The 14,923-nt window shown below is 50.4% G+C and overlaps 1 protein-coding gene across 13 annotated transcripts in view; it reads left to right on the top strand.

The window, feature by feature from the left end:
- TSPOAP1 (TSPO associated protein 1) overlaps nucleotides 1-14,923 on the top strand; it is a 233,154-nt gene that overhangs the window by 166,357 nt on the left and 51,874 nt on the right. For 10 of the 13 annotated variants that reach the window (XM_074974834.1, XM_074974825.1, XM_074974830.1 and 7 more), the window contains 3 exons: nucleotides 7,485-8,054; nucleotides 10,007-10,327; nucleotides 10,639-10,818. In XM_074974834.1, coding sequence (XP_074830935.1) covers nucleotides 7,485-8,054; nucleotides 10,007-10,327; nucleotides 10,639-10,818 — 1,071 coding nt within the window. The remainder of the gene's footprint in view (nucleotides 1-7,484; nucleotides 8,055-10,006; nucleotides 10,328-10,638; nucleotides 10,819-14,923) is intronic. The other 3 variants (XM_074974827.1, XM_074974826.1, XM_074974822.1) reach the window with 3 other exon arrangements.

The raw sequence follows: 14,923 nt of genomic DNA, 5'->3' as shown, positions 1-14,923 counted from the left end.
GCCACTGCCAAATAGCAGCCAGGAGGAACCTTCCGCCTCAGACCTGACTCCTTGAGTCCAGGCCAAAATCTGGGCCTGCCTCTGGCATCTCCTGGTGAATGTTCAGATGCCAGATTAAGGCTAAGGCCAAGTTCTTCATCTTTCTCCCCAAAACTTCCCCCTTCCCTCCTTTATTCATCGCCATGAACACCACCATCATCTTCCCTGTCACTCAGGCTCATAACTTGGGTGCCATCTTTGACTCGGCCCTCACTCTAGGACCTCACATTGATGCTTTGTCTACATCTTGCCAATTCTTCAGTTTAACATCTGGAAGGTCTGGTCTTTCCTCTCCATCCATGCAGTTAAAGGCCTCATTCTGAATCTCCTCATCTCATGTCTTGATGGATGCACCCTCCTCTTCTCTGCCCTTGACAAATGCGACCTTGTTCCACATATCCATTCAAAATTCCACTGCCCAAAAAATGTAACTAGTTCATCATTTTGAGCACATCACCCCTTTCTGTGCATCCTTCCACTATTCCCCTTCGTTTTCCATCACGTCAAACACAACCTACTCAGCTTCACTTTCAAGGCAGTTCACAGCTTAGAATCATAGAAGATTAGGGTTGGAAGAGACCTCAGGAGGTCTCAAAGCAGGACCAACCCCAACTAAATCATCCCGGCCAGGGCTTTGTCAAGCCAGGCCTTAAAAATGTCTAAGGATGGAGATTCCACCACCTCCCTAGGTAACCCATTCCAGTGCTTCACCACCCTCCTAGTGAAATTGTGTTTCCTAATATCCAACGTAGACCTCCCCCACTGCAACTTTAGACCATTGCTCCTTTTTCTGTCATCAGCTACCACTGAGAGCAGCCAAGCTCCATCCTCTTTGGAACCCCCCTTCAGGTAGTTGAAGGCTGCTATCAATTCCCACCTCACTCTTCTCTTCTGAAGACTAAACAATCCCAGTTCCCTCAGCCTCTCCTCGGAAGTATGGGCTGGATGAATGCACTATAAGGTGGGTAGAAAGCTGGCTAGATTGTCGGGCTCAACGGGTAGTGATCAATGGCTGCATGTCTAGTTGGCAGCCGGTGTCAAGTGGAGTGCCCCAGGGGTCAGTCCTGGGGCCGGTTTTGTTCAATATCTTCATAAATGATCTGGAGGATGGTGTGGATTGCACTCTCAGCAAATTTGCGGATGATACTAAACTGGGAGGAGTGGTAGATACGCTGGAGGGGAGGGATAGGATACAGAAGGACCTAGACAAATTGGAGGATTGGGCCAAAAGAAATCTGATGAGGTTCAATAAGGATAAGTGCAGGCTCCTACACTTAGGATGGAAGAATCCAATGCACCGCTACAGACTAGGGACCGAATGGCTAGGCAGCAGTTCTGCGGAAAAGGACTTAGGGGTGACAGTGGACGAGAAGCTGGATATGAGTCAGCAGTGTGCCCTTGTTGCCAAGAAGGCCAATGGCATTTTGGGATGTATAAGTAGGGGCATAGCGAGCAGATCGAGGGACGTGATCGTTCCCCTCTATTCGACACTGGTGAGGCCTCATCTGGAGTACTGTGTCCAGTTTTGGGCCCCACACTACAAGAAGGATGTGGATAAATTGGAGAGAGTCCAGCGAAGGGCAACAAAAATGATTAGGGGTCTAGAGCACATGACTTATGAGGAGAGGCTGAGGGAGCTGGGATTGTTTAGTCTGCAGAAGAGAAGAATGAGGGGGGATTTGATAGCTGCTTTCAACTACCTGAAAGGGGGTTCCAAAGAGGATGGCTCTAGACTGTTCTCAATGGTAGCAGATGACAGAACGAGGAGTAATGGTCTCAAGTTGCAATGGGGGAGGTTTAGATTGGATATTAGGAAAAACTTTTTCATTAAGAGGGTGGTGAAACACTGGAATGCGTTACCTAGGGAGGTGGTAGAATCTCCTTCCTTAGAGGTTTTTAAGGTCAGGCTTGACAAAGCCCTGGCTGGGATGATTTAACTGGGAATTGGTCCTGCTTCGAGCAGGGGGTTGGACTAGATGACCTTCTGGGGTCCCTTCCAACCCTGATATTCTATGATTCTATGATTCTATGAAGTCATGTACCCCAGCCCCCTAATCATTTTTGTTGCCCTCCACTGGACTCTCTCCAATTTGTCCACATCCTTTCTGTAGTGGGAAGGGGGGCCCAAAACTGGACGCAATACTCCAGATGTTGCCTCACCAATGTCGAATAGAGGGGAACGATCACGTCCCTCGATCTGCGGCAATGCTCCTACTAATGCAGCCCAAAATGCCATTGGCCTTCTTGGCAACAAGGGCATACTGTTGACTCATATCCAGCTTCCCATCCACTGTAATCCCCAGGTCCTTTTCTGCAGAACTGCTGCTTAGCCAGTCGGTCCCCAGCCTGTAGCAGAGCATGGGATTCTTCCTTCCTAAGTGCAGAACTCTGCCCTTGTCCTTGTTGAACCTCATCAGATTTCTTTTGGCCCAATCGTCCAATTTGTCTAGGTCACTCTGGATCCTATCCCTACCCTCCAGCATATCTACCTCTCCCCCCATCTTAGTGTCATCTGTGAACTTGCTGAGGGTGCAATTAATCCCATCATCCAGATCATTAATAAAAGATGTTGAACAAAACCGGCCCTAGGACTGACCCCTGGGGCACTCTGCTTGATACTGGCTGCCAACTAGACATCGAGTCGTTGATCACTACCTGTTGAGCCCGACAACCTAGCCAGCTTTCTATCCACCTTGTAGTGCATTCATCCCATCTGTCTTATCTCCATGCTATCTATTGTCACTCAGACATTACTAAGATGTCAGCTTGCACCTCCGTTCTGCCAACAACACCAGTCTCTATCACCCACTCATTACATTGTCAAATAGGAATCTTCATGCTTTGTCCCAGCCTACCCTTCACCTATGGGTGGAGCTTCCTGTGACCGTCCACAAAGCCTCGTCACTGTCATCCTTCAGATCCCCCCTTAAAACTCTCCTTTGCCATGATGCCTAAAGAAAACTTGACAACAGGTAGGGCAGCTGCTGTTGTGAAATCACTGCCTGTCAGGTTGCCAGATGTTTCTGTGTGCTCCCTCGGGGGTCTGTCTCTTGTATTAGAACTAGAGTGTAAACTCTTTGCAGCAGGAACCATCTTTTTGGTATCAGTTTGCACGGCACCGAGCACAGAGGTGGGCAAACTACGGCCCGCGGGCCACATTCAGCCCGCGGGACTGTCCTGCCCGGCCCCTGAGCTCCCGGCTGGGGAGGCTAGCCCCGGGCCCCTCGCCTGCAGCCTCAGCTCACCATGCCGCCAGAGCTCTGGGGGGCGGGGGGGCTGCGAGAGCCGCCAGGTGTCGTGTAATAAATCGCTCCCCGTAGGAATGTGCGACTCTTGGAGCAGAAGGACTGGCAGCCCTAAGCAGTACACCGTAAGTAGCACATTCCTGTGGGGAGCGATTGAATACACTGCACCTGGGCAGGGGAGGCAGTGCCCCCCAAAACAGCCTAGCTCCTGCCCCCATCCTCCCCCTCCCACTTTCCACCCCCGACTGCTCCCCTCAGACACCATGACCCATCCAACCTCCCCTGCTTCTTGTCCCCTGACTGCCCTCTCCCGGGACCCCCCGTCCCTAACCGCCCCCCGGGACCCCACTCCCATCCAGCCTCCCTGTCCCCTGACTGCCCTGACCCCTATCCACACCCCCAATCCCTGACAGGCCCCCCGGGACTCCCACGCCTATCCAACCGCCCCTGTCCCCTGACTGCTCCCCAGGACTCCCTGCCCCTTATCCATCTCCCCCCCACCACCTTACTGTGCTGCTCAGAGCACCAGGGCTGGCAGCTGTAAGTAGCACACTCCTACGGGGAGCAATTTACAGTTTCGGAACCCTGGTTTGCCCTCAGGCCAAAAAGTTTGCCCACCCCTGGCCTGGCAGAACGGGTCCTGGAAGGGAGCCGCAGATGCCAGCACCCTAACCAGGAGTGAAATGCAGAGGCCTTTAGGCACCTAACTTGTTCGTGCTGCGGCGTGTTGCTGGTGTTGCAGAGTTGTTAATGTGGCTAGTGCTGCCGTTCTTGGAGCATCTATCTCACTGTGCTTGCAGACAGTGCAGCACGTGGGTTCAGCAGACCTCGGTGTTATCCATAAGAAAGTCCACTGGCTCGGTTCGGTGGTGAAGCCGCTTGGCCAGGTTTATTGTCAGCAAAGCAGGGTCCTCATGCCCCATAGGAGCTACAGGGACACTAGCACATGGAGCTCACTAGCTGTGGGGCGGCATCCGTGTGTAGGCGGCTTAACGCATGCCAACCAGCAGAAATGGAGCCACTGAGGGTACGTAGATGCCTACAGGGGTAGGAAGCAGCTGAGCAGTGGTTTTGAGAATGTCAGAGGCATCTAATTGGTGGACTGAGGTACCTAAAGAGGGAGGGAGGTGTCTAAGTCCCTTTTGTGGGTCTGGCTCTAAGTGACTTAATTGCCCAAGCCACTTTTGAAAATTGAACTTAATGGATTTAGGAGCCTAAGAGTCATTTCCAAAAATTATTTAGGGTCAGATTTTCAAAGCTATTTAGGCATCTAAAGATGCAGATTGGCACCTAGGCAAATTTCCCAAAGCATCTAAGCAGGTTAGTTTCCTAATTCCCATTGATTGCAGGTTAGGCGCCAAACCTGCATAGGCTCCTTTAAAAATCCTAGTAGGCACTTGTCTAAATCTTTTCTGATTGCCTAAGTCGTTTTCGAAATCTGGCCCTCAAGCACGCAGGTCACTTAGGTGCTTTTGAAAGTTTTTGTGCTAGTAGGTATCAGATGCATATTTCAAGCCTTTGGTGAAGGAACTCACCCTCTACCTTAGAAGCAGGAAAGGAGAGTGGGGTATGAATGCTCCACACTCCAGTACAGATGCTTGCAGAGAATCGCTTAGAGCATTGCAAGCTGAAACTGACCTGCAACATACTGTACCCATGGGTTCATGGAAACGCAGCTGCCTCGAGTACATTTACATTGCAAGAAAACCTGCGGCAGCGAGTCTCAGAGCCCTGGTTAGCTGAGTGGGGCTTGCAGGGCTCGCTCTAGAGGGCTAAAACTACCAGTGTAGACATTTGGGATAGGGCTGGAGGCCAGGATCCCAAACCCTCCCCACTCACTGGGTTTCACAGCCCAGCAGGAGCCCGAATGACTACACTGCTATTTTCTGCTCCATAGCATGAGCTCCACACATCAGTTAGCCCACGCTCCCAGTCTCATTGCGGTGGGTCTTTGCAGTGTAGCTGTACCCCTGTAGGGTGAAACACAGCAAGCAGGAAAAGTGCACAGCACAAAACAGTTCGGACAGGAAAGAGAGAACGCTGTTTGCAATGGCAAGTCTCTTCCTTTCCCCAGGCCAAAGCCAAGGAGCCTGGAAGACTGTCAGGGCTTGGGAGAGAGGGAAGCAGCAGCCAGTTGGCTTGGCTGGGAATGATGCCAGTAAAAAAGGGAAGAAGGAGGATCCTGGGAACTACAGGCCAGTCAGCCTCACCTCAGTCCCTGGAAAAATCATGGAGCAGGTCTTCAAGGAATCAATTCGGAAGCACTTAGAGGAGCGGAAAGTGATCAGGAACAGTCAGCATGGATTCACCAAGGGCAAGTCATGCCTGACTAATCTAATTGCCTTCTATGACGAGATAACTGGTTCTGTGGATGAAGGGAAAGCAGTGGACTTGTTGTTCCTTGACTTTAGCAAAGCTTTTGACACGGTCTCCCACAGTATTCTTGCCAGCAAGTTAAAGAAGTATGGGCTGGATGAATGGACTATAAGGTGGATAGAAAGTTGGCTAGATTGTCGGGCTCAACGGGTAGTGATCAATGGCTCCATGTCTAGTTGGCAGCTGGTATCAAGTGGATTGCCCCAAGGGTCGGTCCTGGGGCCGGTTTTGTTCAATATCTTCATAAATGATCTGGAGGATGGTGTGGATTGCACCCTCAGCAAATTTGCAGATGACACTAAACTGGGAGGAGAGGTAGATACGCTGGAAGGTAGGGATAGGATACAGAGGGACCTAGACAAATTGGAGGATTGGGCCAAAAGAAATCTGATGAGGTTCAACAAGGACAAGTGCAGAGTCCTGCACTTAGGACGGAAGAATCCAATGCACCGCTACAGACTAGGGACTGAATGGCTCGGCAGCAGTTCTTCAGAAAAGGACCTAGGGGTTACAGTGGACGAGAAGCTGGATATGAGTCAACAGTGTGCCCTTGTTGCCAAGAAGGCCAATGGCATTTTGGGATGTATAAGTAGGGGCATTGCCAGCAGATCGAGGGACGTGATCGTTCCCCTCTATTCGACACTGGTGAGGCCTCATCTGGAGTACTGTGTCCAGTTTTGGGCCCCACGCTACAAGAAGGATGTGGAAAAATTGGAAAGAGTCCAGTGGAGGGCAACAAAAATGATTAGGGGACTGGAACACATGAGTTATGAGGAGAGGCTGAGGGAACTGGGGATGTTTAGTCTACGGAAGAGAAGAATGAGGGGGGATTTGATAGCTGCTTTCAACTACCTGAAAGGGGGTTCCAAAGAGGATGGCTCTAGACTGTTCTCAGTGGTAGCAGATGACAGAACAAGAAGTAATGGTCTCAAGTTGCAATGGGGGAGGTTTGGGTTGGATATTAGGAAAAACTTTTTCATTAGGAGGGTGGTGAAGCACTGGAATGCGTTACCTAGGGAGGTGGTGGAATCTCCTTACTTAGAAGTTTTTAAGGTCAGGCTTGACAAAGCCCTGGCTGGGATGATTTAGTTGGGGTTTGGTCCTGCTTTGAGCAGGGGGTTGGACTAGATGACCTCCTGAGGTCCCTTCCAACCCTGATATTCTATGATTCTATGATTAGGAAACAGGAAGAGTCGGCATTTGGTTCCGAGGATTCAGATGCGGGAGGGACTGGAAAAAGGAAAGATTATAGTTCTAGCTTGTCCACATTTCTCATGCAGTTGAAGGTAACTAAATCTGGGCAAAAGGATGCGTTAAATTGGAGAGGTTCATTGACTCTCATTGCTGCATTTAACGAGTGTATTTTCAGTTCTGGTTTTGCCAGCAAGGGCTTTCCACAACCACCTACTCCTTCTTGCCCTTTGTCCTGGGGCAGCCCAAGGAGTCCTTTGTGGGGCTGCAGACACAGCTGGAGAGTTGAGTTCTTGCTGGGGTGACTTATTCTCTTTTCTCTGTCTGCTGTAACTTGCCTCATCTCCATCCGCAGAAGGGCTGGACAGCTGCAGTTTCTTGCTACCACTCAACAGCCAGGAGCTTTGAAAAATGATAGAAAGACAGTAAGGTTGGAAGCTGGCTGCTTGAGTTCACATGCCTCGGGTCCTGAGCAGGCTTGTGCAGCCCACGCTGCTGCCCATGCTACCATGGTGTCATTGCTGTTGATACTGAAGCTAACTAGATCAAAGCTAGCTCAGGTATGTCACCACATACTACTGGAACCTGTTACCTGTGCACAGGTAAGAGACTCTTCCTGTTTCTCTATTGCAGGTGATGGAAGTTGCATCTCCAACTGCTGGCAGTGTCCTAGTGGAGCTGTCCCAGCTGCAAATGTTCCAGGTGTGCCGGGAAGTCTCTGTGAGAACTATGTCTCTGTATGGAGAATCAGCTGATTCAGTGCCAGCCCAAATCCCCTCAGCCTTGCTGAAAGCTTCTAGACATTCCTCACTACCACAGACTGTTGTTTCTTCCAGTCTTACTTCCAGACTGATCTGTGGGGAACCCAAGGGCTCTCCTCCCAAGCGAATGCCAGTTACACACTGCACAGCTCCGCTCTTCCCTCCACAGAAGTGTTCCACTGACAGTTCAGATGCCAAATTCGCTGTCCACACCACTCCCAGCTGTGATAGCTCAGTGAATTGTCTGCCAGGGAAGATGTCCCCACACCTGTGCCTCTCCTCGGTGCAAGTGTTGGGCACGTCATCCCCTGTTTCAGACACTGCAAGACATGAGCAGTGTCTGACTTCCCTTCCGCAGCCTGCAGGAGTGGGCGAAGAGCCCAGGCCTTCGAGGGTCGCAGCATGGAAGGGCCCTGGTGAAGACATCCAGGCACAGGGGACGGTGAGTGTCTGGGAATCCTGGTCTGAAAAGTGTCATGAATTCTAAGGCACTGGAAAGGGAAGGGAAACAGACCTCGTTGGGGGGAGTGGAGAGAATTTACAGGGAAATGACAGAGTGCCATCTTTCTCCTTGTCAGGGGACACACTGTGTGAGAGTGTGTGGGCCTCACGCTGGTGGCAGAATAAAAGGAGAGGATTGCCTGCTTTGGTGTGTGCACAGAACAGGAGAGGACAAATGAACCTCACTGCTCAGCTGCATGTGCACCATCAGATCAGAGAACTGCACCAGGGAGGCAAGAGATAAGAAATGTGGGTGATGGAAAAGGCACCATCATCATTATTATTACAGGTGATGATGATGGTGTTTGTATGGCATTCACCATCCGTCCATCTCTTATCAGTGCAGGCTTCTGCACATGGTGGTATTGGTCGCTGTGAGCTGTGCTGGGCAGGGTGGGCAGGAAAGGGTACAGAGGCAGTCTGTACAGGCAGCCAGCAAAATAGCTGCAGGGGCGGTAGCTGATCAGGAGTGGGGAACCAGAGTAATGGGTTCCCATAGCACTAAGCAGTCTGAAGTCACTAGCCTGGGGGGGTCTGTGTACACAGCAGGCAGAGGTGTGACTGCAGCACATACCCAAGCTAGCTTTGGTCTAGCTAGATGGAATAACAATGGGAGTGAAGCTGCAGAGCAGCAGCTGGCTGCTTGAGTCCACATGCCTCGGGTCCTGAGCAGGCTTGTGCAGCCCACGCTGCTGCCCATGCTACCATGGTGTCATTGCTGTTGATACTGAAGCTAACTAGATCAAAGCTAGCTCAGGTTTGTCCACTTGCTGCAGTCCCATATCTGACTGTAATGTAGACAGGCCCTGGGAGGAAAGGTCTGATCAAGGTGTGAATCTGCCATTCAGCGGTGCAAAGCACTCTGTGCGGGAGGGTGGCTGGTGGTCTGTGAGGAATTCAGGCTGCAAGCACAGGGCAGAGGAGGCCTGTTAACCTGTGTTGTGCCAGTCACAACTGTGGAGGAGAACCTTTGTCTGTTTGACACTTAGGACAACTCTTTAGGCTTCTCCTTTGGGATAGACTGCGGCATTAGTGCAGGCTGAGAGGTGTAGTTAGCAGGATGCCCCAGTGGTGCCCACTGAAATATTGGCCTATGTACTGATCCCAGTTTCTTCTCTTCCATAAGCTCAGTCTACTTTCTGCCTTTGCTGTCAGCCTACATCTTGAAAACAGAAACAGTCAGTCACTAGCAATGGGTGAGGTCACCTCCAGTGTAATGCCAACCCCAGTAACAAAAAGCTAGAAGGAACTTGCTGCAGAGCCACCTGCAGCAGGGAGTGTTTCCAATGCAAAGCAGAAAGGGGCCACATTAAACTGTGCTCGTGCACTTACATGCCACATGGGCTGAAGGGGTTTAATCCAGGGAGATTGCTTTCATCTTAATCATGAATGGATGTTTCATACCCACAACTCCACCACTGTTAGTCACGGTCTGTAGTTTGCACTGAAGGGTGCAAAGGACTGGAATAGAGGGGAAAGAGATGGGAGTTGAGGGACACAGGCAGAGCTCCAGGGGAGTCCAGGTCTAAAGCAGCAGGTTTTGCTGCAGGTCAAGATGGGGGTGCATTGCACTGCCAGAGCTGGGTATGACTAGAGTGTCTTGGCAGGGCTGTGTAGGGGAAGCCTCCCTAATCCCCACCTGCACTATGACTGGCTATAGGCAGGGGACCTGACTTTTAGTAGCAGCAAAACTCACTGAAAAGTGTAAGCTCAGGGTTCTCTTTGTCTCGCCCTCCACAACCCCTGGTGACTGCAAAGGCATTTCTCCCTAACCCTTGTTCCGCAAAGATGCTGAGTTAGGGAATGTGTGATCCAGGGCCTGGTACTGAGAAATAATCATGCAGCCAATACTATGAAGCTTCATCTTCCTGACCAAAACAGTTTCTTTTTCAGGAGGAGCTCTCTGTAAGCAAAGAACCTGGGCTAGAAAGCAGTGATGTGAAGATGCTCATGGAGACCTGCCACGCATGCTTTGTGGAGGAGCGGTTGAAAGAGTCAACCATTGACAGAGAGAGGAAGGCAAATGAGCAGTGCTTGAGTCCAGAGCCTCAGCTCTCCACCCACCAGGCCGAGGTGGGTGTGGACAGTTGCAGAGACTCAGACAGGAATGGAAGCTCTGTGCAGGAATTCCTAAGAGTGTCCCCTGGAAAGAAACTGATGAAAGAAATTTCCCGAGGAGACTCTTCTCTGATGGCACCTAAAGTCAAAAGAGAGGTTTGTGTTACTCCAGGAGAATTTCTGTCTAAGTGGCCATTGTTTTTGAACCCCAGAGCTGCAAGTGCATCATGCAGAGTCCTGTGCAATGTATAGGAGCGCAGTTCTTCCCCCGCAGATACGATGCTCTGCATGATTTTTCTTTTTGCCCACATAAGTTGCTCTCTATCTCCATTCTGCTCTCTTGTCTCCTGCCATGCTTATGATAGCTATCCTTAGGCAGAAGGGGAAGTGCAGCTTTGTACGTTGCTGAAATGGTGAGCCAGTCTCAGAGGTCTGAGTTCTACATCAGAGGTTTTTCTTTTCAATAGCAGGAAGAGAAAATAACAGAAGCAGGAAAACGGCAGCTGAATCTGCTTGCGGATCACAGCCGCAGCTCTGACCTGTCAGATATTTTGGAGGAGGAAGAGGAGGAGGACCTATGCTCAGACCTGCAGGGAGAAAAGCAGTGGGACCCAAGGGCTTACTGCAGCGGAGAGAACGGGGGAAAGGTAACTTCCGGCAATGTCACCTTACTAGTGCATTTGAGTGGACTCATTCCATTACATTAGCGAGTAAGAGGGGCCACCTCACTGAGCCCAGATGCTCTCAGCAGCTGTTTGCTAATCTCCTACTCTCAGAGCTCTCCATCTTACAGGCTCATGTCCTCTCCCACTAGCTGGGATACCCGTTTGTTGTAGAAGGGAAGGGATGGGTGTGAGAAATAAACTCTGGAGTCAAATGGGTAAGTAGTTCAAACATGTTTTATTCAGCTGGAACAATACAAAATGTACTGCAAAGGTAACACTATAGGCTGAGATCCTGTCCCCATTGGAATCAATTGCAAAACTTCCATAGACGTCACTGGGGCTTGGATTTGACCCCTAATATATAAATAACAGTGACTGTTCAATAAATTAGTACTCAGATTTGTATAAAAATACAAATAATCTGTAATGTTCACAAATTTATAGAGCCCATACAAAACTGATACGAAGGTGGCATTAAAGCTCCAATCCTGCAAACGGTCATGCACATGAGTAACTATCTGCACATGATTGCAGTTGGACTTCTCCTGGGCATAAAGCTAAGCGCACGGATAGATGAGTGCAGGCTCGTGGCCTGAGGTTATACGGGTAGGCTCTGAAAAGTGAGGAAATGTCAGCTAAGTTCACACACACGATATGAGAAGTAGCATGTGATGCTGAAATGAAAGACTCCATTGTAGTTATTCACCCTCAGCTGGGAAGAGAGTTACGATTGTGTATGACTGAAAAATGGCATTTGACCACATAAATGATTGCTGCGATGAATAAACACAAAGGGTTAGAATATGGTTGTGCATGCAAAGCAAGCTGGAAAGACTTGCAGAAAATGCTCTTTGGTCAGTGCCTGAGGCCATTTGAATTCCTTTTACAGTTCCAAAAGGTAGCTACAATTAGCCGATCTGGGGATATGTGACTGGCAGCTTGCATTGCTGCTGTGATGAAGCTGCTGAGGAGAAACAGTTAGCAGAGGGCAATGTGATGAATCTGCTGAGGTTCCATCTGCTGCTGCTGTTTTCCTCCTGCTCAGGAGGGACGTAGGTGGCTAGGTGGGAAGGTTCAGGGCAGCTGGAAGGCCAGCTGGGAAGAAGTGTGTCTAGCTGACTCTAGGACTGGTGCAGTAGTTGGAGGTAGTGGGCTTGCCTAGGAAGGCACTACTGGGGTTTGGCTTACCACAGCAGCCTGGCAGCTCCATGCAGGGGGAACAAGGCTCCTACTGCTGAACATGGGTTTTTACCACTTCAAGGTAAATTGTGAAGCAAAGCACTTTATTTGTATTCTGCCCAGAACCTCTGTAACGTATAAACTGGGCCTCAAAGTGTTGCTGTTTTTAAAAAGCTCTGCTTGGTGGTTTCATTAAGAAACTAGAATGATACAAATCAACATGGAACTTACTCAATGATTTAAAAACTGGCTAACTGACAGATCTCAAAATGTAATTGTAAATGGGGAATCATCATCAAGCAGGTCTGTTCAAGAGTGCCAGAGCCCTCCCCAAAGTAGGGGGGGTCAGGAGCCCCTGCTCCTGAGGCCCCGCCCCCGGCCAAGCTGGAAGCCAGATCAGGGCCAGGGAGCCCACCCCAAACCCCTCACTGCACTTGGGGCAGGGTGGGGCTGAAAGTAGCCCCCTGCTCGCCCCCCCTGACACTGCCCAGGGCAGATGGAGGGACCCAGGCTCCTCACAGCTGCCCGCACAGCTCTCCACGACTCAGCTCTGGCCGGAGGGGGACGGAGGCTCAGAGTTGCAGCCCGGCCATGATAAGTAGGGTCCTACCAAATTCACAGTCCATTTTGGTCAATTTCAAGTTCATAGGATTTTTTAAATCATATATTTCAGGATATCAGATATTTAAATCTGAAATTTCATGGTGCTGTAATTGTAGGGATCCTGACCCAGAAAGAAGTTGTGGGAGGCCGCAAGGTTATTGTAGGGGGTTGCGATACTGCTACCCTTACATCTGTGCTGCTGCAGACGGTGGTGCTGCCTTGAGAACTGGGCAGCTGGAGAGTGGCAGCTGCTGGCGGGGAGCCCGGGTCAGAAGCAGCACAGAAGTAAGGGTGGCCTGGTGTGGTACTGCCACCCTTACTTCTGTGCTGCTGCTGGCGGGGTGCTGCCTTCAGAGTGGGGCGCCCGGCCAACAGCCACCAGTCTCCAGCTCCCCAGCTCTGAAGGGAGTGCAGACGTAAGGGTGACAATACTGCAACCCCCCTAAAATAACCTTGTGACTTCCTGCAACTCTGCTTTAGGTAAGGACCCCCAATTTGGGAAACGCTGGTGTCCCCTGTGAAATCTGTATAGTATAAGGTAAAAGTACACAAAAGACCATCTTTCACAGGAAGAGACCAGATTTCAATGTCCGTTATGCGTTTTTCGTGGCCGTGAATTTGGTACAGCCCAAATGATAAAAGCCAGCTGGGCAGCTGTGGGAAGCTGCGGTGGACCCCCCACCTGCCCATGGTACGGGGGTCCCGAGCAGCCCCTGGCCCTTATCCCTGCTCACTGGGCTCCAGGCCCAGGGCAGGTGGAGGGTCCATGCCATGGCTTCGCACAGCTGCCCACACAGCTCTTACCGTGGCTGGGCTGAGGCTCTAAGGCTCCCACCCTGGCCAGAGCTGGGTCGGGGAGAGCCGTGTGGGCAGCTGTGGGGAGCCAGTGTGGAGTCACAAACCCTCTACCTGCCCTCGGCCAGTCGGGGACACCATCCAGGGGTTGCTCTCAGCGCCCCACCCCCCCATATGCCAGGCAGGTGGAGGGTCCACGCGGCTCCCCACAGCTCCCTGGGTTCCATGCTGGCCTGGCTGAGGGGTGGAGCAGGGCCTTGGGGGGAAGAGGAGGGGAAGGGGTCCGCCCTGGTGAAAAATGGCTGGGCCAGGCCCCCCCCCCACTTTCAAAAAGTGGAAGGGCCCTGCCCCCCACACCCTCCATTCTGGCAGCACTGGGTGTGTTTCTAGTGGGGTCACACACGGATTGGTTCCTGGCCCTATGCTGTTTAACATTTGTATCAGTGACCTGGAAGAAAACATAAAATCATCACTGATAAAGTTTGCAGATGCCGCAAAGATGGGGCAGTGGTAAATAATGAAGAAGACAGGCCACAGATGGAGAGTGATCTGGATCGCTTGGTAAACAGGTCATGCACAGAATAATGTTTATCAATATGGCCAATTGTAAAGCACATATCTGAGAACAAAGAATGCTTACAGGATGGGGGAACTCTACTTGGGGGTCATAGTGGACAATCAGCTGAACATTAACTCCCAGTGCAGCGCTGTGGTCAGAAGGGCTAATACAGTCCTGGGATGTATAAACGGGAATATCAATTAGGAGTAGGTAGGTTATTTTACCTCTGTATTTGGCACTAATGTGGAATACTGTGTTCAGTTCTGATGTCCACAGTTGAATAAAGATGTTAAAAAATTGTAGTGGTAGACTCAAGGAGTTCTATCTATTTAGCTTATCAAAGAGCAGGTTAAGGGGTGATTTGATCACAGTCTATAAATACCTACATGGGGAACAGAAATGTGATGATAAAGGATTCGTCAATCTAGCAGAAAAAAGTGTACCATGATCCAGTGGCTAGAAGTGGAAGCTACGCACATTTATACTGGAACAAGGTGCACATTTTTACTAGTGATGGTAAATAACTATTGGAGTAACTTACTAAGCGTCATGGTGGATTCTCCATCACTGACAATTTTTAAATCAGGACTGTTCTTCTAAAGATTTGCTCTAGTTCTAGCACACCCATTGGACTTCAATCAGGCATTAATGCAGGTAAGTACTATGACTTGCAGGCTGTCAGACTAGATGATCACAGTGGTCCTTTTTGGCCTTAAAAATGATGAATTTATGGAATACCCTTTCTCAGCTGTCTTCTTTTTGGTGAGACCCGATGGGCATAGGCAAAGAAATACCGGTATTGAATGGGGCATGAAAGTCATGAAAGATCCACCCCGGAGAAGGCTATGTCGGCGCAGTCATCAGCACCAGTACCAACCCCAGTGCACGTGGCACTGACAGACTGTACGACTAGGTCCGTATCTCTGACTCCGTTGGTACAAACCTCTTGGC

Source organism: Natator depressus, chromosome 17 (assembly GCF_965152275.1).
Source record: "Natator depressus isolate rNatDep1 chromosome 17, rNatDep2.hap1, whole genome shotgun sequence".
Lineage (NCBI taxonomy): Eukaryota > Metazoa > Chordata > Testudines > Cheloniidae > Natator > Natator depressus.
The sequence above is the reverse complement of the archived record's forward strand: the minus strand, read 5'-3'. Positions and strand labels throughout refer to the sequence as shown.